At 39.4% G+C, this 24150-nt stretch overlaps 1 protein-coding gene across 5 annotated transcripts in view; it reads left to right on the top strand.

Moving 5' to 3' along the window:
- The window catches only part of Mapk10 (mitogen-activated protein kinase 10), a 261644-nt gene that overhangs the window by 125513 nt on the left and 111981 nt on the right, over positions 1-24150 (top strand). For 4 of the 5 annotated variants that reach the window (XM_050155828.1, XM_050155829.1, XM_050155827.1 and 1 more), the window contains one exon: positions 11734-11805. In XM_050155828.1, the coding sequence (XP_050011785.1) occupies positions 11740-11805 (66 nt within the window). In that variant the 5' untranslated portion in view covers positions 11734-11739. Of the gene's footprint in view, positions 1-11733; positions 11833-24150 lie in introns of all 5 variants that reach the window. The other variant, XM_050155830.1, reaches the window with a different exon arrangement.

Genomic DNA, 24150 nt, shown 5'->3' with positions numbered 1-24150 from the left:
TCAGTGATGTAATGTGCTAATTGTTTATGTATGAGGCTGTGTCTATAAAGGAGATGTGTGGCTCACTGCTTCGGGAGGACCTTCCTCCCCTTCAGCCAATAGCTGTTGAAATACCAGCCCACTGGGGCGTGGTCTATTTATTTTTAAAAAAGAGCGGCAAGCCTTGGTCCGCTCTATTGGTTCTGGCGCTTGGTTTCTGCTCAGGCGACTAGGCTCCTTTCCTGACAGTTGGTGTTTCGTGAGTTTTACCCCCCTAAATAAATATCCCTTTTAATCATAACTGGTGTGGAATTGATTTGCGCATAAGCTCACTATGAACAGACCACTGTGCTTCAGCATTTACTAATGTAGCCTTTGACACTGTCAATAAGACAAAACAGCAGCCTACATGATGGAAAAAGATTTTTACCAAGTCCACATCTAACAGAGGGCTAATCTCCAAAATATATAAAGAACTCAAGAAACTAAACATAAAATTACCACATAATCTAATAAAAAATAAGGTGCAGATCGAAACAAAGAATTTTCAACAGAAGAGTCTCAAATGACTGAAAGACATTTAAAGAATTGTTCAACATCCTTAGTCATCAGGGAACTGCAAATCAAACTGACTCTGAGATACCATCTTACACCTCCCAGATTGGCTAAGAATAAAAAAATGCTAATGACAGCCTATGTTGGAGAGGATATGGAGTAAGGGGAACACTCCTCCACTGCTGGTGGGAATGCAAACTTTGGAAACCAGTACGGTGGTTTCTTAGAAAATTGGGAATCAATCTACCTCAAGACCCAGCAATACCACTCTTGGGCATATACTCAAATGATACTCCATTATACCACAAGGACATGTGCTCAACTATGTTCACAGCAGCATTATTCATAATAGCTAGAACCTGGAAACAACCTGATGTCCCTCAACTGAAGAATGGATAAAGAAAAATGGATAAAAAGAATGATGCAGCTGTACAATGGAATATTACTCAGCTGTAAAAAACAATGACATCTTGAAATTTGCAGTCAAATTTTGTTTTTTAATGAGTTTTTCATTTACAAATAGTAATTGCTTATTTATCGGGTACAGCATGATATTTCCTGTTACTGCTTTAAGACAGTATCTCACTTGTAGTCCCTATTGATTTTGAACTCACAGTCCTTTTGTGTGGTATTACAGACATCCATCACCATGTCTGCCTCATAGTAGGATGTTCCGATATATATTTACAATGTGGAATGGCTTAGTAAAGCTAAGAAACACATAAATTAGCTAATTAGCAGATAATTTTGAAGCCGAAGTAGTTGAAATTTACTCATTATTTTTTAAAAATGCAGTACTTGCTATTGTTGACTGAGCTTAGCATATGATATATCTCAAGAGCTAAAAAGGGTTACTGGATGATATACTACTCTTGATTTTTGCAGAATCTACATATCGTTTACTTAAAACACTCATTGGAGGAAAGACTGCATTTTCAACACATGGTACTGTGACAACCATATATCTGCATGTAAATGAATGAAACAAGTCCTTATCATGTTACATAAAAAAAACTACTCTGAATGGACCAAGAACCTCAGGATAAGATCGAAAACTTAAATTGCTTTAAAAAACTAGGGAATACCCTCTAAGACATTAGTGTAGATAAAGGCTTTCTGAACTGACATGTCTGCTCAGGAAATAAAGCCAACAATTGACAGGAAGGACCACTATTACATTTAAAATAGAAGTCATCAAATCTGAGGGTCAAGTTTTGTTTAAGCTTGAAACTGCGTTTTCTTAATAATTAGGTTTGGTGAGGACTTTCTAGTATATGTGTTGATCATTTGTAATCCTTCAGCTGATAGTTTTCATGGCATTTGCTCATTTATAGGTTATATATTTTTTTCTCTTTTGAGTCAGTGCTTCTCAACCTTCCTAACGCTGTGACTCTTCAATAACAGTTCCTCATGTTGTGATGACTTCCAATCATAAAATTATTTTTGTTTCTGATTTATAACTGTAATTTTGCTACTATTATGAATTCTATTGTAGATATTTATGTTTTCTGATGGCCTTAGGTGACTCATATGAGAGTCGCAACTTACAGGTTGAAAACCACTGTACTTGTTTAGATTCCAAGTTCATTATTAGATCATAATCTCTTAGAATCTATGTAGTTGGGTTGATATTTTCTTTGATTCTTCTGGTTGTCTCTTCTATCTGCTTTTTTCTTTGTGAAGAAGCTTTTAAGTTTAATGTCATTACATTAGTTTATTTTGCCTTATGTTTACTCTGCTTTTATGGTCATTCTGTTCCCAAATTGATTGAGTCTATTTTTGTATTACTACATTGTATTGAGCAGGGGTCCAGATGAATCCTTCTGTGTGTGACTATTCAATTTTTCCAACATCACTTATTGATGAGATCATTTAATATGCATTATTGGTACCTTTGTTAAAATCAATCAACTGAGAGTAATGTCAAGTTACCCACAAAGGAAAATCCATCAAACAACAGCAGATTTCTCAGCAGAAACCCTAAAGGCCAAGAGAACTACAAATGAGGTATTTTAAGGTCAGAAAGAAAATACCTGTTACTCAAGATCCCTTTATCCCCAGAAAATCTGTCCTTGGAATCAGAGGAGAGATGGAGGCTTGCTAAGTTAGCCCCAAACAGAAGTAATGTATGGACATTGAAATAGCAATGCAGAAGTTATACAGATTCCTAAAGAGAAGAATAGAAATGTACAATCATGAGAATTTGGAAAATAATGAACATACTAGAAAGAAAGAAATATGTCAGAATTGGGGAACTATCAAATAACATCCCAGTAAAACAACAAGCTTAAAAATGAAAGAGAGAAAAAGAAAGACAAGAATTTTCAAAACAAATAACAGCAACAAAGCCTATCAAAATACCAGGAACTATTATATACTTTTAGAGCTCTAAACATAAATGTCATTAAATTTCCAATTAAAAGACAAGGGCTGGCTTATTGATTTGAAACAAACAACAAAATCAAATGGTTCAGCTCTTTTCTGTGTGTATGAAACTCACATCACTGGCAAAGCCATACACGGATCAGAAGTAAAACTGAAATGACATTACAAGCAAATAAGATGTGAGTGTGGGCAAGTGTAACCATCCTCACACCTGACAAAGCACATTCTATGTTAATAAAAGAAATAACCCATTAAGAGTTTTTAATGACAAAAGTATATATACACCAACATTGGTGCATCCAAATGTCAAACATTAATGGGCATATGGGAACAAATAAGTTCAAATATAACAATAATGGGTGTGATAGTTTCAGTAAGAAAGGTTTCCATAGGCTCATATATTTGAATGCTTAGTTATCAGGGAGTGACCCTATTTTAAAAAATTAAAAGGATTGGGAGGTGTGGCTTTGTTGGAGGAACTGTGTCACTCAGAGTGGGTTTTGAGATTTCAAAAGCTCACACCAGGACCAGTGCTTTTCTTTTTGTATATCAGGACATAGCTCTCAGCTACGGTTCCAGCACCTGCCTGCATGCCGTCATGATTCCTACCAAAATGATAATGGGCCAAGTCTCTGGAACTATAAGCAAGTCCCCTACTAAATGTTTTCTCTAATAATATTCCTTGTTTCCATAGCAATAAAAAAGTGACTAAGATTGGGTAATTACTAAATTCTGTTCTTTATCCAGTGATTACATGGATTTTTTTTTTTTTACTTTTAATGAACTAATACATTGCATTACTTTCTAGAGGCTTTCAATTTACACTGTTCTTAGATATTGGAGAAACTTTTCCTTTTTTTTAACCCTTTTTTTAAACATATAATTTTCTTCTTTAACCTCTATGTTCATAGAAAGGATTGGGTTATAATTTTCTCATTTTATTCTGTCTTTGTTTGAAGAGCAATCTCAAAAAGTCAGGAGGAGAATTTATTACTTTTTCGAACTTTTATAACTAGATTGTATAAAAAGAAAGGGTTACTCTGAGTTCTATATTATCAAATATTTCATGGTTGATTTATCTTTATTGGTGGTGAGGTGGGACAATATCTTACCATGATGGTAAAATTGTAATTTCCATCTGTAGTGTTGTAATTCTCTTAACATCTGCTTTATATTTTAAAGCAATTCTGTCAGACGTATATATTTTCCTGGTCACATTCTCTTTAATGACTGGTGTTATCATTAATGTCGCTTTTTCCTTATATGCTATTTTGTCAGTAATAATATAGGACACAAACTGATTAAATTGTGTTTGCTATATATACTTCATATCTCAAAAATGTCTTCATTTTTGTTACAATTTAGTTGTGACAGCTTATAGTTTATTTTCTTTTATTCTATTTACTGTGATAGTGGCTGACTTTTATATTTTATTTATTTCACCTCCCTTCAGGTTTTACTTTCATAGTTCATGCTAACTTCTTATTGATTGTATCCCAGTAGTTCTTTGCTAGATCAGAGAAAAGTGGTCTACAAGGACTGAATCTCAGGCCTTCCCATCACATACACACTTGGTGACTTTCCCTAGTGTACATCCTAAGCCACCCTAGTGCTTTCTACTCAGGGAAAGGCAAACTGAGAAGTGAATTCAGTGCGATTTCTTCGGCAGAGCTGAAGAAGGAAAGCAGGAACCAGTTAGAGGTGCTCGGAGGTTCTTGAACATGCTGTGTTTATAGACGGAGAAGTCTTCTCCTCTCAGTCCTGCCTTTTCACATTAGGTCTCCACACCTCCCTTTCATATTTGCACGCTGTTCACACCTGTGTCTACTCTACTGCTGGTCTATTGTATTGCTGGGATTATTTTGTTATATAAAGTACCTTGTGTTATGTCAGTCTCATCCGTAGCTTTTAACCCTAAGGTTCAATTATCTTCTTTCAAGTGGTTACAAATCAAATCATACTAGAGTTCAAATTTAAAATTCAGATTTTTCTCATACACACACACAATTTCAGATTCTGTTAATCAAAATTAGAGTTTACTATATCATCTTGCAACATGGACAATATTTTAAGAAATGCTGTGGAAGATACAAACTTTGATAGCTATTATTTACTGGAAAGTACTTCCTGTACTTATAGTTAGAGCTTCATTCAGCTATTCTGGTTTTTATATTGAGGTGAACAGTATGCTTTTTGAATACTTTAAGTGAGGAATTGGAAAGCTTTTTACCTTGAAGTGTGAGTCTCCTTCTTCCCTGGGGATTATCAGTCTGTGATGGGAAAAGGAACCAACATGGGGCAGAATTAGATGGTTGTGGATATGATGGAGATAACCCCCTGGGAGATTACTGCAGTGAGGCAACTCAACTTTATCCCAGATTATCTGGGGATAAACCATAATTCACATTAAGTGGTCTGCTCCTATCATAGAGCTGGGTTAGTAGCAGCATGGCCCTATGAAAGTAGCTAGAGTGTGCTACTTAATTACCAAGTCATCCAAAGAGGAAGAGCATTTGCAGGGAACTACGTCAAGGGTCATCCTTGAGGTAAGTCAGGCATCCAGACCTAGAGACATCCTCTAGATAAGGGCAGGTAGAAAGTAGAAAGCCTGGTTGGGAAGGGAGTCCTTCATGTTGCCTACCTTGAAGAAAGCTGCCAGGCAATTGTAGACTGCAACCTCTGACGAGCAGGGCCTCCCAACACTGAAGCACAGGATAGTAAATATTTTAGGCTTTGCTTGCATGTGGTCTTTACTCAACTTTGTCATTTTGTGTGGGAACATCCACAGACAATATGAAGACTAAAGAATAGCTCTGTTCCAACAGAATTTTATTTACAAATACAGGTGGTAAATTGAACTTGGCTGATAGATCCTATGTTTTATGTTGTAAGGAGGTCACTTGTTTGTTCCTGGCTGCTCAGATCCAAAATAACCACACAGAAACTATATTATTTGCAATACTGTTTGGCCAATAGCTTAAGCATATTTCTGGCTAACTCTTATATCTTAAACTAACCCATCTCCATTAATCTGCATATTGCCATGTAGCTGTGGCTTACCGGCAAATTTTCAGCATGTCTGCATCTGGTGACAGCTCCATGGCTTCTCTCTGACTCCGTCTTCTTTCTCCCAGCATTAAGCCTAGCTTTCCCTGTATAGTTCTGATCTGCTCTGCCACAGGCTCGAAGGAGTTCTATATTAATCAATGGTAATCACAGCATACAAAGGGGACTCCCAAATCACCCCTACTTTGTTGAAATCAGTTCACAATAATATTTTATTTATACGAGGACTTAAAATACCTCATATTAAGCATACAGATACTTCTTAACAGAAAATTCAACTTAGTATCATTTTCTGTATCTTCTAAAATGATAATTTACTTGTCTTAAAGTACACTTATTTTCCATTTGGCCTTTTTCATATAATAAAAGAAGCTTTTTGAGTATGAGTGGACAAAGTGTTAGTGGTTTTGCTAATTCACAGGTTTTTGTAATTCACAGGTCTCTTATATCCTTATAATCCACATGTATTTATAGTCTGTTAGGTTATAACAATCCTAACATGCAATGAATTTACTTGCAGAACAGAAGTTTGCTATATATTCTGGAATTCAAACATTTTAGGGGACCAATATTCTGTCTTATATCTCTATATGGTTCAGTGCAGAGACAAATCGTGCCCAGTAGTCTGTTTTGTATTTCTATATGGTATTGTGCAGGGACAAATCATGCAACTGTCAGAACAATTAGTATTTATTTTCTTTTTCTTTCTTTGTTTTCCCTTTTTTGCATTTATAAAGCTTTTTAAGCCTCCATGGTTTGGATAGAATTTATTGTAGGAGGCTGCTTGTTTGTTTACTGGCTGCTCAGCCCTGAAATAATCACACAGAAACCATATTATTTGCAGTACTGTTTGGTCAATAGCTTAAGCATATTTTTGGCTAACTCATATCTTAAATTAACCCATCTCCATTAATCTGTGCATTGCCATGGGGCTGTGGTTTACTGGGAAAAGTTCCAGCATCTGTCTCTGGTAGGGCTTCTTGGCTTCTCTTTGACTCCACCTCCCTTCTCCCAGCATTCAGTTTAGTTTTCCCCGCCTAGCTCTGTTATGCCCTGCTCTGTTTTAGGCTCAACGAAGTTTCTTTATTCATTTACCAATAAAAGCAATACATAGAAAGAAGGACCTCCCACACAGATGTAAGCTATGAAAGCATAAACTGCGCTATTATTTAAGGAAGGCATTGGACACCAGTTCAATCTACTAGATTCAGAAGTGTCTCATTCTCACAGTTTGGCCAATAATGATCATCTGTATTGCACAATGGTGTCAAAGTTCTTTATCCTGGTGTCAAGAAATATTTCCAAACAAGTTTTTCATAGATCACTGATATTATCATACTAAGTGTTTATCTTCTGGAACAATAGGGCCCTTCGGTAACGTATTCAGCCTTGGTGTGACATTTGGAGTCATTGTAACGCAACAGGGAAGGTCAGCAAGCTTGCTTTTCCCAGAGAACTCTCCGTCATTAAAGATTTAACTGTGTTGGTTGTTTACTTCGGGTGGCATGCTGCAGGCTATCATTTTCCACATGTGCACCCTGGCAGCACAGAAGCAGCTGTCCTGCAGGAGAGCATTTCTGAAGCCAGCCCCATGAGAACCTTTTGGACATCTCTAAATTCCTTTACCTGGCCATTACCACAAACCTTACCGAACCTCAACAGCCCTTCACTTGAAGAGATAATGGAAATGTTTTATGTATTTTTTAGATTTGTGCCAGATAGAGTTTGTTTGTTTATTTTTCATTTAGATCCCTTTTTATTCAATAAATGCTTACATGACATCAGACAAATAGGAAGAACAGTGTGGGTCCTGGGGTTGTGAGAAATACAATTAGTCATTTCCTTGGAGGAAGTCATAATCTGCTTGGTGCAGACGCATGAGCAGTATTGACAGTCTTCCATAGACTTGTGTCTGCGGGGTGGCAGAGCACGGTGTGGAGACGTACCACATAGACTCGTGTCTGCGGAGTGGAAGAGCGCTGTGTGGAGACGTACCATATAGACTCGTGTCTGCTGGGTGGAAGAGCGCTGTGTGGAGACGTACCACAGGACTGGAAGACAATGCTCCAGTTTGATGCGCACAGTGCAAAAGCAATGGAATAAGATATTTTAGCTGGCAGAAATAAGTATTTTTTGGGGAAAAAGCAATAAAATGATATCAACATTTATATTAGCATCTAAAACATACATACCTAAGAAGAAAAGAATTAAAGGTATGGAAATGCTATCCTTAAAAAATATATATCAGTAATGAAATTCTTTTTCTTTACATAATTTCTTTAAAATGCAATCGCAAACGAAACAAAGGCAACGAACAACAGTGTTTATAACAAAAGTAACTAAAATATCTTTATCTATTAGAGCAGGAATGAAAGTCACTGCTGTAAAGTTCAAAAGCTGTAAGTGAAGGATAATAATATTGTTTGAAGCTAAATTACTGTAAGTTAAAAATACAAACTGTAAATGCCAGAACAAGCAATAAACACAACTCAATAAGATGTTCACCGTTGAACTGGAAGTATGAGACAGACTTTTCATGGGGAGAAACCACACACACACAAACACACACACACACACACACACACACCACAATCTTACTAACTGCAGAGAGAACCCCATCATTAACCTAAGTAATTCATTTGTTGGGGTCCCGAACAGGAGCATGGGTGAGGGCTTAACTACAGAAGTGGAATGACCCTGAAGCAGCTGTGTCACTGAAAAGCCCACACCAACAGAGAGGAACTCAACGAAGGTGCAAACAGGAAGGTTTCGTCAGGCAGCCCTCCAGGTCCCAGTGCTCTCTGTGGTGAAGCTGGCCCAGTCTCCTCTCGCAATAGTTGCTCACTCTGCTATAAAGCTGGCCACAATCTCACAAGCAGGATTTTCACTTCTTCAGTCACTAACCTTTGTTTATCTTCAGTATCACGAGCCCCCCTCCTTGCCCTTGGAGGGAATGCTTCAATTAGGAGGAACCTCACACAAATGGAGATCCTCCAGACACGGACAACAGGTCAGGAGCGGAAGAAGGGCGAGGGCAAGTGAGAACTGTCTTCCTCCTCTGTACAGGCAAAGTTATAAACAACACACAAGACACTGAGTCTCATACATTAATGCACCAATCTGTAGGATATATTGTCGTGAAAAGAAAGTAGCCTGACGCTTGGCAATGAGCATCTTATTTACATGTCTCCTACATTCAATTATATTTTCTTCTATAATATTTGCAACTTGTAGTATTTAAAATTTGACCCTTTCTGGGGTTTTTAGCCTTCTCTGAACTTTTCTTCTATTTGACATAAGTTGTATATATATATATGTATATATATATGTATATATATGTATGTATGTAGAGAAGTTCTTATGACTTCTAAAGAATCTGAGCTATTACCCTGCTTGCAAGCTTCCAAGCTGGCCTTCCATCATTTCAGGGGTAATGTCAGATGACATGAGATTCATGGATCCAATACAAGCTCCTTGCTACTTACAACAATACCATAATCCAGAGGCTGGATTATCAACATTCAGAATAGCTTCTTGGCCTCTGTTCCCACAGAGTGATGCAAGGCAGGTTGTTTATATTATCACACACACATTAGGCTACATATTTCAGAGGAACATTAAGCTTAGGAGCCTCAAGTCCTTTAGAGCAGATAGGAATAAAGTCTAACTCATATCCAAGGCTGTCTCTCGTTTTTATTATATTACAGACTGGTTGGCTCTACTCTTTGATCTAAGAGGGAGGTGCTGTATATATCATCCAAGCATGCCTGCTGTATAAACTTCCTTGTGCCTCAAACAAAAACAGCCAGGGGTTCTGTTTGCAAAACATGCACAAATGTATCCCATACAGAACTGTCCTCCAATAGGGGTTGATTCCTTCCCACATGAGTGACCATTCATGATTCAACACAGAGTTTCTCATCTCCCCAGATGTCTACAACATGGACCTTAATGTAACCTGGTACCCATGTATGGAACTATCTTTTTCGAGGTTATTCTGTTAGTTGATACTTAACTTGTATAATAATTTTATACTTTCATCTCTGCCACAGTAGTTCTCTGTCTCACACCCAAACATATGCCCAGACTGTTCTCTGTTCATTTCACTCTTCCTCATATGGAAGATAAATGTATCTCAAAGTCCAATACCAAACATGACTCTAGCAGCTCAGACCTCGCTCTGGATTATTCTGCTTCCTCATGACACTGGTTTAAATGTTTTCTAGCAAGGCCTTTCCAGTTTCTGTCAATGTCCTGTCCCACTCAGGTGGACGGAAGCTTGTCTACTGCACTCTGCTATTCTCTAGTCACCAGGAACTGGCCGGCAGTGAGATCCAAGCCGCAGCTTTGACTCATGTGTGTCCCCCTAGATTAGTCTCTGCCCTCACAATGTTTCTTGTTCTCATCGAGAAGCTTAGCTATTTGTGCGTCTTAAAATCTTTTATGTTTCTCATCTAACAGCTTGATTTCAGAGTGGTTTCCAGGAGACCTAATCAATCACATGCCAGAAATAGAAATCTTACTTCCATGCTTGGTTTTAAATACTTTGATCTCACAGAATGTTGCCTTGCATGCAATGATTTTCAAAAATGTGTTTAATTAAATGAGTGAAGCTACCAGATTGTTCTGATGCTATATCATTACCGAGGAATTCAGGTTTTCATTTGGCATTGCCTTAAGATTCTCCTCCTCTTGTAGCCTTTCAAATCCACAGAAAATAGTATAATTAAATATTTTTAATTCCCACTGAGATCAAACAGATATTAATAGAGTGCCTACTTTTCTTTATTCTGTAGTCACATGTACTTAAAATAGTGAGTGCTATTATTTTTCTATACTTTAAATCTTTAATAAGTGACTTTCAAACTTGCTTTCCTCCAAAGCATCATGCTTGAAATTTATCTGTATTTATGCACTAAATTCTAATCTAATGATTTCACATCTTTTATAGAACTATATTACACAGTTTAGTTCACTTCTTAGCATTCTGATAGTTTCCCGCCACTGAGATTACACACCCAGGAATAACAACTTAAAGGAGGTAGCATTTCAGCTCACAGTTTGAGAGGTGTCAGTCTACAAGAGAGGACATGATGGCAGGGACTATGTGGTGGACAGGGAGACAGAAAATGTGAGGAAGTGAAGGACATGGAAGAAGATGCAGCCTTGAAAAACACAACCACAGTGACTTCTCTCCTCAACTAGCCCCCACCTCCTTGAGTGGAGACCCCCTTTAGCAGTCCCTTTAGGGAACTTATCCATTTATTAGGTTTATACCATCATGATCCAGTTACATGAACACTGCTGTGTTAGAGGTCAAGTCTCCAGAATACAAGTCTACGGTGAACATACAGTTAGAAACCATATTAAACTTTGAATTCTACAATAAACTTCCATAGATGTCTTCTTGAGCATATGTTTGATATTCTTTCAACTAGATGCCAAGCATTGAAAGTGTTATATAAATTTTGTATGTAGTCTTAACTTATTAAGGATATCCAATTTATTATATCTAATATATATGATTATGATAACATTGATCATTATACATTATAAAATATTTTACCATATTGCAGCATATATTTGTAATTTGTGGAAAGTACCTAGTATAGATATGGATAAGAATTGTGGTCCATACGTGATGTTCATGATCTCCTGCCTGTAACTCAGATGATTATAAAATCTATACTATTAGATAGTTAAAAGTTAGTGACTTGGAGACTCAGCACCCAATTTTCTTTCCTGTAGGTATTTATGAGCCTCCATTTCCTATACTACTGCAGTGAACCAACCTTGGACGTGAAAATCGCCTTTTGTCAGGTGTGTGTTCCTCACAGGTAAAACAAGGTACAGTACACTCCCTTGTATTACACTCTTGCCGTTTCATTTTCATGTGAACCACACCAAAGCTGTCCTCACGTAACGCTATTTCATATGAACCACGCCAAGGCTGTCGTCGTGTAATGCTAAAAGTGCTGGGAAAGCACAGAGAATCCTTAGATTTCCCCCCTTTCTTGTTTATTAGAAATGAATAAATTTTGTGAATGGGTTCATCATTAATTAATCTGTAAAGTGATTTCCAGTCAGATTTCTGTCCAAATCCTTGGAATGTGGTGTTGATAATCCAAGCACCAGGAACATACATTGCTGCTCATTTCTCTAAGGGCTGAGGAGTCCCAAATGCAGCATCTCCAATGACTGCCTGTTGTCACCTAGGAGTGACACGCAGTTGTCTTTACAGTAGGTAGAAAACAAACCAACAACCCCAGCGATGTTGTCAGTGGCCCAAAAAGGGAGAGCACAAAGGTAGCCACAATGGTTGGTGTTCTTGTGAAGCCAGCAAGTCTGTGCGCTCTTGTATTCATACAAACGCTGCCACTAGGAAAACAGTATTTAGGGTCCCCGTACTCATGGGTGTTGTGTATAGAACTGTCCTAGCCCAAAGTACCGGTCTGGGTCTCATTGCCATCTTCCCTTTACTCTTAAGAATTGCCGGAGGTCTGGCGAGGAATTGTGTGCTAGCCGTATTCCTAAGCAAATCGGAAGTTGTCTCCAGGTGCTGCTTCTCTCCGAGCTGAGCTGTGAATGCAGTGGCTCATGACCACCAAAAGCAGGTTTAAGAGGGGACTCTGCCTCATCTAGTATTTTACACAGCCCTCTCCATTGCAAAGGGAACAGTGCTTTTGCTTTACTTAGTTTTTATGGTGCCCACTCTCCCGGAACGTGAGTAGGATTCCTCCGGCAGAGTAAAGGCTTTGAGCAGCATTCTAAGACTGTGTGACCTCACCTTACGCTCAACTGTCACGGGGCTTGAGGCTCAAGCCTGTGGATGGGAACTTTTCTCTAACAAGAGCTCTGGATGCAGAGAGCTTAGTTGGAAACACCGAGGTACCACTCAGCAGTCGCTTACTTGCCACTGTGGGTGAGTGCCTCAACATTTTTATGCTTCAGTTTCCTGATTTTTTTTCCTGATTTTTAAGAGGGTGAAATAAATAACAGCCACTTCTGAGAGTTGTTCCAGGAATTCGATGAGCTTGTACTTGCAAATGTTGAAAACACTGTTAGAACGTCACACAGCTGGGATTCCGAGCCCCTTACGACCAGATTCATGCACACAGTTGCTTGGATCGGCATCGCCAATTAGATGTCAGAAGAACATAACCAAACAATACCAATTTAAGTCCATACTTAGGTAGTGGGGTGGTTACACCTGTAACCCCCAGCACTAGGGAGGCTGATACCATGAGTTCAAGGTCAGCCTGGGCTACCTACGGAACTGTCCTCAGAGACAACAAAACACCTTATCTTTCTTACCTTATTCTCCTCCCCATTGAGTTTGTTCAGGAAGTTCTGATTCTGTCCAGTCAGAGCACAACTGTGCAGTCATCTTATGAGCCACGCCCCACATTCAATCTGTCAGCCCACTCTCTGCTAGACTTAATGTTACAGGTGTCTGCATGGTCACTTTCTCACCATCTCTCTGCTACCCCTGTGACCCAAGATACCTCATCACCTGTCTGAATTACTGTAAGAGCACCTGCCTTTGCCAAACCCTAAATTATTTATCCTCAAAACACCTGTGAGAGTGGCCCTCAAGTTAGGTTACTAGCAACAAAACAAGACATCCCCCAAATCTTTCAATGTCCTTGAATCTCATGGCACATAGCCCCGAACACTCATTCTAAAGCCTTTCTTACTTAGCTCCCTAGAACTGCTCCCCTGAGGATCTCTACTGCCTTTCCAGTTTCCCTGCCTTTCTTTCTCCTCCTTCACACCTACCTCATTTGGCTTACTACTTGTGTGGCTGGTGTGCTCGGCTGCTTCTCTCTTCCCGTCAGAAAATGCTTTTTCGCATTTAGTCAGAAACATTCTTCTGAGTCTTGCTGGAACCAGTCCACATGAGACATCTCACTGATATAACTGTGCGTGTCTCTTCTACCTCTGTTCTCTGTAATGCCAGTTTGGTAGCCCAAGATGTCTTGATGGGAGTTTAACCATAAGAATGAGCCGGTACAAGAGCGGCTCCTTCCTCCTTGTCCCCACTGGTCCCATGGCTTTTGAGCACACCTGGGGTTTTTGTGGGCTGCAGTACTCACATGTTCTCCTCCAAATACGTGTTCTGTGAAAGAACAATTCATTAGTCTACTCAGTTGAGCCCGTGATCCCTGGGTGGAAAATGAGCAAGCTCAAGCCTCCTGGTTGTCTTGCTTAGACTGTGGCCCACAGGAGACCAGCGAACATTGTCCCCAGTACATTCAGAAAGCTAGACAGCAGCAGGGGACTGCCTGTATACTCAAAGCATTCTCTTTACTCCTCGTGTAGAAATTAAATTTGGTATTACATCTCTTTCTTCTGTTCCTGTAGCTCTGCCTCTCCTTTACTTCTCTAGAAATATGAAGAAAACAGTGTCTTTTTTTTTTTCAGAGGTGGAGTTACAAGGTGGGTTTACCTTCAAGCTGTCCCTTGGGAGCGTCTTCCCCAGGGCGTCTCATAGGCTTTCCTATTCTGGAGCGTTTATTCAGGCCACCAGCCAGGTGTGGTTGCATCTTAATTTCTGCTCCTGTATACTACACAAAGATCCTAGATAACTGTGATCAGTAATCAAATGTCCTTGCCATCTCCACCTCTTGACTGCAGCCTGGACTTAACATCGCTCTGCATTTCAGTCTTTGAAATGTCTGTAGGGATCCATGGAGAACCAGAATTTCCAGATGCTGAATGGCAACAAAAATATATGCATTTATCATTGTTTTAACTAAAAATTTTATCAAATCATCTGAATAATATGAGATTTACTGACTGTCTAAGAATACCTTTCATTAACAAATGTGTTACTTATCATAAATAATAATTAATATTGGCTATCATATTACTTGTTGTCTAAGGCATTGCCAGCAGGAGACTTTTTTAATTCGGTGAGAAATTTTTCTTTGGGATGGAAGACATGAAACAATAATTCCTGTTTTCACAATACAAATGATAAGATATACCTGGGGAATATGAAGGGCTCAGTTTCCTGACCCCTCCTGAAAAACAGGGCAGCCTCCTTAATGCTGGTCTCAGGTGAACAGATGTACAGAGCCCTTACATTTCACTTGTGAGTGAACGAGGCCACACACGTGCTCCATTGGAGTTCTTTCCTGGAATTCTCATTTCTAGAGAAGTAAAGGAGAGGAGGAGCTGTAGGAATAGAAGAGATGGATGTAAAATTATCACATTCCATTTCTACAGTAGGAGGAAACAGGGCTTGAGTCTATGGGCAGTCCCCTGCTGGGGTCTTAATTTTCTGGACGTGCTGTGGCCAATGCACGCTGGTTTCCGCGGGCTGCAGTCTAAGCAAGAGAGCCTGGAGCCCCTAAGTAAGCTGGTGGTGCCTCACTCCTTGCTCCTTTGCTTTAAAATGAGAGGTACTGGAAATCAAATTAACACAAAATTAAAAACAAAAAAAATTATTGATGGCCATGAGGAAGCAAAAGCCTTTTGATGAAGGTTTAAAATATGCATGCTGCATGCAACAGAGCCAGAGATGTGGGGTCACACGAGGCAGTGGCAACACGATGCATTAGGAACTGGAACCGTCCCTCCAACCTGCTGGCATCTGCAGCACCTGTTTCCTCCTGGGGGTGATAGTCTCCCGTGTACAGATTGTAGCAGGAGCTGCTTGTTCTTTCCAGTGCCAATTGTTATGAGGAGGGATGCTCGTTTTTTTTCCCGACTGCCCAGTACCAAAATAATCACACAGAAACTATATTATTTGAATCATTGCTTGGCCCATGAGCTCTAACTTCTTATTGGTTAACTCTTACATATTAATTTAAACCATTTTTATTAATCTGTGTATTGCCATGTGGTTGTGGCTTACTGGGTAAAGTTCCAATCCTCATCAGTCTCTGGCGGGGCTACATGGCTTCTCTCTGACTCTGTCTTCCTTTCTCATAGCATTCAGTTTAGTTTTCCCCGCCTGCCTAAGTTTTGCCCTATCAATAGGCCAAGGCAGTTTCTTTATTCACCAGTGGTATTCACAGCATACAAAGGGAAATCCCACATCAACAGATGAGGCTGAAAGTGAGTCAAATAATACCAATCTAACTCCGAATAGAGTATTCTGAGTTTTTTCCTTATTCAAAGGGAAAACTCGTGGAACAGAAACGGGGTTCCAACATCAAGGTGTGGAGCATAGAAACAAGAGAGAGAGCTAGGCGTGACAGTGCCTTTTTGGTCCCTAAGTCACATCCCAATCTGTTCCTCTTAAAGGCCATTGGCTGAAGGAAGTTCCTCATCACCTCCCCCTTATTTCTAAATAAGAGAGTTCCAAACTCAGTACAAAACTATATATACTAAGAACAGATATCAAGTATAAAAATTAGAATTACAGTCAGCATAACTAATATTAAGCAAGGAACACATGGAGGGCTATCCTTGCCCCACGCAGGGATCCTGAGGTGAGGACAAGGTCAGGACATCTCAACTTTGATTCTCAAGCTCAGTTTATTTTAATCCAGCAAATGTTCAATACATAGTTTTGAGCTCTTAAAGATAGAAAGACAACCATGAAGTGTTTGCTGGGGAGAAATTTGCATGCTTGTCTGTGGAACCTAATTTCTCAGCATCTTATCTCTTGGAGGAGTGTGCTTCTAGCCTTGATCAGGTTTTTGCTGTTTTACTAATCACAATCATTATTAATCTAACACCTAGTAGTTACGAAGTCTCTAAAGGTACACTGATATTTAAATTGCTTATGATTAATAAAGGATTTCACGATTTGGAGAGAGCCTGAATCTCAAGAGTTAAAATTAGTCACTTGGGCCTGCAGGATGGCTCAGTCAGTAAAGCAGTCAGTCACAAGTTCTGTCCTCAGAACCCACAAAGCCAGCCACAATGGCCTGTGTTTGCTGACCTACAGAAGCCAGGAATGGTGGCCTGTGCTAACCTACCAAGTCAGGCAATGTGGCCTGTGCTTTGAGTCTGATCCGTGGCAAGATGAGAGGAGGAGGAGGTAGGTGAGTCCTGAAAACCACTAATCACAAGTCCAGCCAATGTAGGGAGGTCCCAGGCTATTGAGTGATTCAGTCTCTAAGCCATGAGCAACAATAACACCCTGAGGTATTAATAATACCCTCGGATCTCCATGTATGCACACACACCCGTGCACAGTGCGCCCCATATACATACCTACCCTACGTACAAATTAATCAACAGGTTATAAATCTAGGTGGACTTAAAATTAAGGAACTGGTCTAAGAAATTAAGGAGCTGAGTTGTTTTCCTTTTACTTGTACCACCGAAACTCTTGTACTTTATGTCAAGGACATATTCATGAATTTGATGACTGCTCATTGAGACTGATTTCACCCTCTCGTCAACACACCTTATAGATATTTTAATTAGCTTGATTTATTCATTCTTCCTTATATGCATACAGCATCATTTTATAGTCCATAAATATAAACAATTGTAATCTGTCAATGTCCAATAAAAATCAAATGAAAAAATGACCACAATATTTTCCTTTATTTTGTCTGTACAACCCCAGTTATTTTCAGAAATTGAAATCAAATTGTGTCTTATTTCAGAGCTTGAGGGCTTAACAACTATACAAACGCTAATATACATATTTTTTATTTTTATTATCTATTTTAAAGGCTTATTTTTATTTGATAAGGAGAGCTAGAGAGACAGAGACAGAATATGAATAAGAGAATTATCACACTCATCAAGACTATCACTCAGAACATTCATTCATTCTCTCTGAAGTAGCCATTATAAATATTTTAATAGCTTCAGTTGGCATGCAGTATTTTGTTTGGGAACCAAATTAAGACAAAATTTAAAAAGCAGTTATTGATTGCCATGAGGGGAAGAAAAGATTTTTACATAAATGTTTAAAATATGTGTGCTACATGGAGCAGAACTAGAGATTTGGGGATCACAAAAGGCACGGTGACATGATACCACTAAAGACATCAGTTGCCAGATATGTGCTGGAAGATCTTTAAGTCTTGTCAATTGCTTTGGTCAATCTTTAATCTTTTATTGGGTTGGCTTTTTTCATACTACAATTCTCCTTGGTAGCTTTCCCCTGGTGTCTAGTATCTCCAATGTCTTAGGGTTTCTTTGTGACTTAATCTTAACCTTCACAGCTAAATAAAATAACAGCTCAGACAGAGCTTTGTTTCCGGGGAATCTGTCTCTATCTTACATTGCCTGGTCTCAGGGGCTTTCAGGAACTTGTATTCAAGCCTCCAGGACCCCATAAATGGTGCACTTTGCACACCTGCTAAACCGTCACTGTGTAGCGCATCCTGCCAAGTTCTGCTGCCAGCTTGAGGTAAAGTGGGCCTCAATTTACCATAACATTTGCATACTCTGGTACCCAGATTTGGGGAAGCACACCCCAGACAGTTATTTCCCAACAGGAAATCTTGAACAGCATTCTCAGTTCAGATTCTTGTTTCAAATCATGATGTGGGAGTGTCATATATCAATCTGTTGATTTCATTGGTTAAGTTATAATAAACCAACTGCTTGGCCTCAGCTTAGAACATAGATGGGAGGAGTAAACAGAATAGAATTCTGGGCGGAAGAGGAAGTGAGGTCAGACTCTGCTCTGCTCCTGGAGAGCAGAGATGCCATGCTCAGCCCTCCCAGGTAGACGCACTAGCTCTGCGCTCTGAGGCAGACGCATGAAGCTCAGATCCACGATGGATGGAGGCTAGAATCTTCCCGGTAAGCGCACCTTGGGGTGCTTACACGCATTACTAGAAATGGGCTAGTCCAGGTGCGAGAATTAGCCTGTAAGGGCTAGAGTTCATGGGCCAAGCAGTTAAATGAATACAGTTTGTGTGTTGTTCTTTCGGGCATAAGCTAGCCAAGCGGCCGGGGTGTTGGGGACGCAGCCCCGCCGCTCTTATTTCAACAAAATCATTTGGCATTTTTCTATGTTGGAGCTTTGGACAGGTGTAATCTTTCCTTTGAGACATCTCTCCTATTTTTCACGGATGAGCATACACTTTCTCTATAATAATTATAGTTAAAAAATAATTATAGTTGCTCTCCTCGCATCTTCTTTGTCTGTGCTTTTATACTTGCTCACACTGCTATGCTCTACAAACTGCTCAATTTCTATGCCTTTCTGCTATCCACCATTGATCTGGGGTATGGTTTCTACTTATTTCTCTCTGCCCACTCTAAGGTGGATAGAGCAGCATGAGAGAGGAATGTTTGCTCTCCTCTAGCTCCTTCTTCTCTCTCATCTACTCAGTCCAGAACCCCGGCCCATGCAATGGTTCCACTCATGTTCAGGGTGGAACCTCCCTCCCCAGCTAAACTTTTGGAAATCTGCTTAAAGACGTGTCCAAAGGAGTGGTTCCTAAGTGCTTCCAACCCAGTGATGTTGCCAATGAAGAAATGAAACATTGTAGAAACATTACTTCCTTTGTTATTTTATTTTTCATCTTTTAATAAACTTCATAAATAGTTCCAGATGACATTTTACCATTTAGAAAGAGAATTTTTTACTTAAAATTTTCATTTTGGGTTCCCCTCCCATCTACTTAATGAAATAGGACTCTGACTTTCCTTATATATGCTTTCATTATATTAAATTTCATATTAATAAACTAAAAATTCACAGCATCCCTGCTTTTGTTTGCTTGGCTGGAGTGGGTAAGATAGTAAACAAAGACAAGGTGGACAGTATAGCAACATGGCACATGTTGTCTGATGAAATAACACCACCATGGCAACTCTCCGTCTTTATCTATGAATGAGCCATGGATTGCTTTATGATATTTTCCCTTGTTTCTACATGGAAATATGGCTATAGTAAACTTAGTGCTCCATTTTTGTCCTATATCCTGGCATTTTTTTTTCTAAAACAAAACAAAACCCACGAGACAGCTCTAATAGACTCTGAAATACTGTCTAAGAATAACTGAGAAGCTAAAAGAATTAGTTTTGGAACTGTGAGGGCTTTTGTCTTGGTTGATTTTGAAAATGTGCTTGATTCACTTAAACACAGAAAGGTCAGATTTTAGCTTCCTGTAGAATGAGCTTAACTTGATTGTGAATACAGCTTGGTATTGTAAGTTTAATTATGACTGAAGCTTCAGTCAGACTGGATAAAGTCGTGACTTGCATGTTTTTTATAGTTCTCTAAAATATCCTATAACTGTCCATGGTTTCAGTGCATGGCTCATCTGCAACAATGCTCACTTAAGAGACATGCAAAACACACAGATTCCATGTTAGTCTACACTGTGGTCCTATGTAATGAGTCTTTATGTTAGTTGTGCTATTTTAATGTTTATCATCCTTGTGAGAGCAGATACTGCAAATAGAGATGAAGTTATAGCCTTTGTTTCACTGAAAAGTGATCTTCTGGGGCTGGGGACATGACCAGGAGGGGCTATATTTTTATGTTGGTCATGCATGTCCACCAGCGCTTTGGTTCCAAGTTCTAAATCCAGCAGCAGATGCAAGTCTATATACTTGGGAGCTCATGTTCTCTAAAACATAAATGTTAATCTATGTGTTGCTAACACATTCACAAAAGGTCAAAGTACTTTTGCACCTTTAGGGCTACATTTTATTGTTGATTTTCAGAGCTACACATTGAATTCAGGAACTTGTTTGTACTAGGCCAGTGTGTCTTTTCACTGAGCTATGTCCCCAGCTCTGAAACACATAAATATATAAGGTGGCTGAAGACTTGGGGTACGGTGGCAAACCCCTATAATTCCAGTTACTTGGGAAGCTGAAGCTGGAAGGTGACAACTTTGAAGCTCTCCTGGGTTGTATATAGAGTTCAGAGCCACCGTCTCGAATTCAGCAAAATTCTTTTCTCAAAATTTAAAGAGGGTCTGGGCTTGTGGCCAAGGGTAAAATATGTTTCCAGAACATACAAGTTCCTTAGTGGCTGGCCGCAAGAGCCCAGCACTACAGCAAATGATAGGCAGATGAGTAATCAAAACAGATAAGAAGATACGTAAGCCAAGCTCTTTCGGCACAGAGAGCTACTAACTGAGACATAAATTGCGTCTTTACAGGGCCATGCAGGTGCAGGAAAGAAAACAGCAACTAGTTCTACATGGGGCCCAGCATAATGGTGTGTGTTGTATATGTGATAATAGGTTCAGGTTCCAGACTCTTGATGTAGCACAGAGAAACTCTAAACGTTCATCACCAAAGGCATAGAGATGGCCTTCAGAGAGATGTTAGGAAATCCCAGACTGACTCGTTAGAAATGTTTTTCCCAAGTGATGTTTTAACTCTCACACAAGAAAGTTTTTAGTTTAGTAACTGGTTGCTGTTTATTGTCCTGGCCATTTTTCTAGCTCTAATTATATAATAGCAACTAGTGTTTCTCATTCATTCTTCCTTTATCTTCACCACAGACAAGGTGGGAGTGTGAACAGTGAGAGGTATGGGTAGAAATCAGTGTTCTAGATTCATGGGCAGTGCCGCTGAGCTCAGCACTCCCTGTTTGCTCCTCTATCAGCAACTTAATATGCAGCACCTTGAGTCCAAGAGGATTGTGTTCTTAGGGGTCATGTGGTATGACTTGAGAGCACAATAAATAGTTGTTTATTAATAAACAGGTTGTTATTTATTAATTATATTTATTATATTACTATTTAATAATTCTATTACATTATATTTATTATAATATATTTATTTTACAACCACATTATATTTATTATTATATAATTATATTTATTAATAAATAGACTTACTCAGTCTATTTCCTATGGTATAGATTCCATATACATAAAACCCTAAAAGTTTATTTCTTATAGTGTGGGTTTTTTAATGCATGTTGGGAAGGCCTCTTATGTTTCCAGGACTCAGAAATATAAGTTCCTGTTATTCTGTGCTGTAGCTGCTGGGATCCTACAGAGAGAAAAAAGATAAGCAGGCAAGGGGCATCACGTTACGTTTTTAAAATGATTTTATTTATGAACTCTTTCTCTCGTGTGTGTGTGTGAGAGCATGCATGCTCCTTCACAGATATGCCACAGTGTGCATATGGAGGTCAGAGGACAACATTTTGGCAGTGACATGTCTGTGTTCATGGTGTGGTTTCCAGGGACTGAACTCAAATCATTAGGTTGGAAGCAAGTGTCCCTACCCACTGAGCAATCGTGCTAACTTCCTAAGGTGCATCATTTTAGAACTACTTCTGCAGTTAGCTGTTACTTTGCATTTCCTCATAGGTCAGCATTAACATGGTCCCAGCCAACCGCAAAGGAGGCTGGGAAGAAGTACAGTGTGGCACACATGTGGACTCTCAGAACACCAGCTACAATACAAGTGGAATAAGTTGTTTGACTCTTTTCAATCCTGCCATCTCTCTAGACTTTAGACCTCTAACATGGTGTGTTTGGCTTTAAGCATGGCTTAAAAGTTGGATGAACTTTGGTTAAAACATTCTAAGTATGGCTTTAAATGTTACACAACTTCTCTATCATAGTTATGATATCTGTGTAATAGTTAAGAAATTTATACAGATCATCCCATGTAAATGCCCCTTTGATGAAGAGGAGGCTATGTCTTTCCTTCTGTGTATAAGAACACTGAGGCCAGGGTTATAATGATGTCACCGAAGGTTTCGTAGCAGGATTCTGAAGCAGGCTGTCTTCATGCAGAGCCTCATTATTACTCATTGCAGAAGTTGTCTCTCTAGAATTTTTCCCTTGAAAAATGAGAAAACTGGATTCTTACATTTAGTGATCTATTAGTCACTCAACACAGTTCCTGAACTAATACCAACCTGTTGCTCAGAAAGCTCCATGTAGTGCTTGTTTGCTCCCTTCGTACACAGAGAGACAGGGCAGGCGGAGGACACCCTGCACTACTGTTGTTGACTTCAAAAGCCTCTTTCATACAGCAGAAAGCAATGACTAAGTGGAAGTTTAGTGAAAACAGTTTTGTTATACTGTTAATTTGTCATAATCTGTTGATTCCACAGAGTAACATCTCTGGGCCAACTAGGCTTCCAGGGAAATAGATTCCAGAATGAGACTCTCTTTAAAGACTCACACATGGAGAAACAAAATGGCACACATGTCCCCAACAAAAGAAAACCTACTGATATTTCAAAGTACTGCACCTCAGGCCTCTCACTCTAAATCTCCTGGACCGATGATTTGATTCAGATTTAAAATGGAGTCCAGGTGTGCCTCCTTGCCCCAAGAAGGGCGTGGTTAGTGCTTTCTGTTAGCTCTCTGGGATGACCTTGCAATGGCGTCATGGAGGAGCTCCATCTTTCAGTGTATAAGATGAAATGCTGATTTCACCTGTGTCAAAAGCAGAGCCGTGACATTGGGCAGATAATTTAAAGTACAAAGGATACATCTAAAGAATTGTCTACCAGTGGCTAATCCACTAGAAGTGACTCCTGACTTTTCCTACCGAGTCGGGGATTAAATGTCTATAGGGATTTTAAAACTGTGTAGCAGTGGGATGTGCTCAATATTTCATAGTGAATGAAACCAAGCCCTTCACACTTCATGATGGCTTTGGAAAACTCACCATCTATGGCTGACACAGGATAGGTTTCAACTTGGAGCTTGTTTAATGGCCAGTCCTTCCAGACTCCAGATGGAAGGGCGGCAAGAAATGAGTGCACAGACCTTAAAACTTCAGAATCTCTCCCCAAAACTCTCTGTTGTCTAGTGTGATAAGTGATATTCCTTGTCAACTTGATAGAATCTAGAATCACCAAGGAGACACTCTCTTGGCATGCCTGTGCGGGGTTATTTAGTTTAATCCAGAGAAGAGCGCCTTAATTGTGGACAGCACCATTCCCTGGGCTGGGATCCTGTACTGACTAAGATGGAAAAGGGAGATGAATACTGTCATGTATAGTCCCTCATCTTTGACCATGGATGCAATGTGACAGTCACTTTAAACTTATGCCATCATGATCTCCCTGACATGATGGACTATACCCTTGAACTGTGAGTTAGTATAAAGCTTTCCCTTTCAAACTGCGTTTGCTAGAGTAGAGTATTTTATTCTAGCAACAGAAACATGACTAACATGGCTAGCCATGTCTTTACAAAATAGAATTCATGTTATTTTCTTCCTGTATTTGAAGCAACACTGCTATTTGAATGAATCAATGATGATTATATACAGACCATAGGTTATCCCTTCCTGTTT

This window comes from Alexandromys fortis, unplaced genomic scaffold (genome assembly GCF_014885135.2).
Source record: "Alexandromys fortis isolate MF-2015 unplaced genomic scaffold, M_Fortis_MF-2015_v1.1 scaffold_87, whole genome shotgun sequence".
Classification (NCBI taxonomy): Eukaryota; Metazoa; Chordata; class Mammalia; order Rodentia; family Cricetidae; genus Alexandromys; species Alexandromys fortis.
Note: the sequence above shows the minus strand (reverse complement) of the source record. Positions and strands in the feature narration are given on the sequence as shown.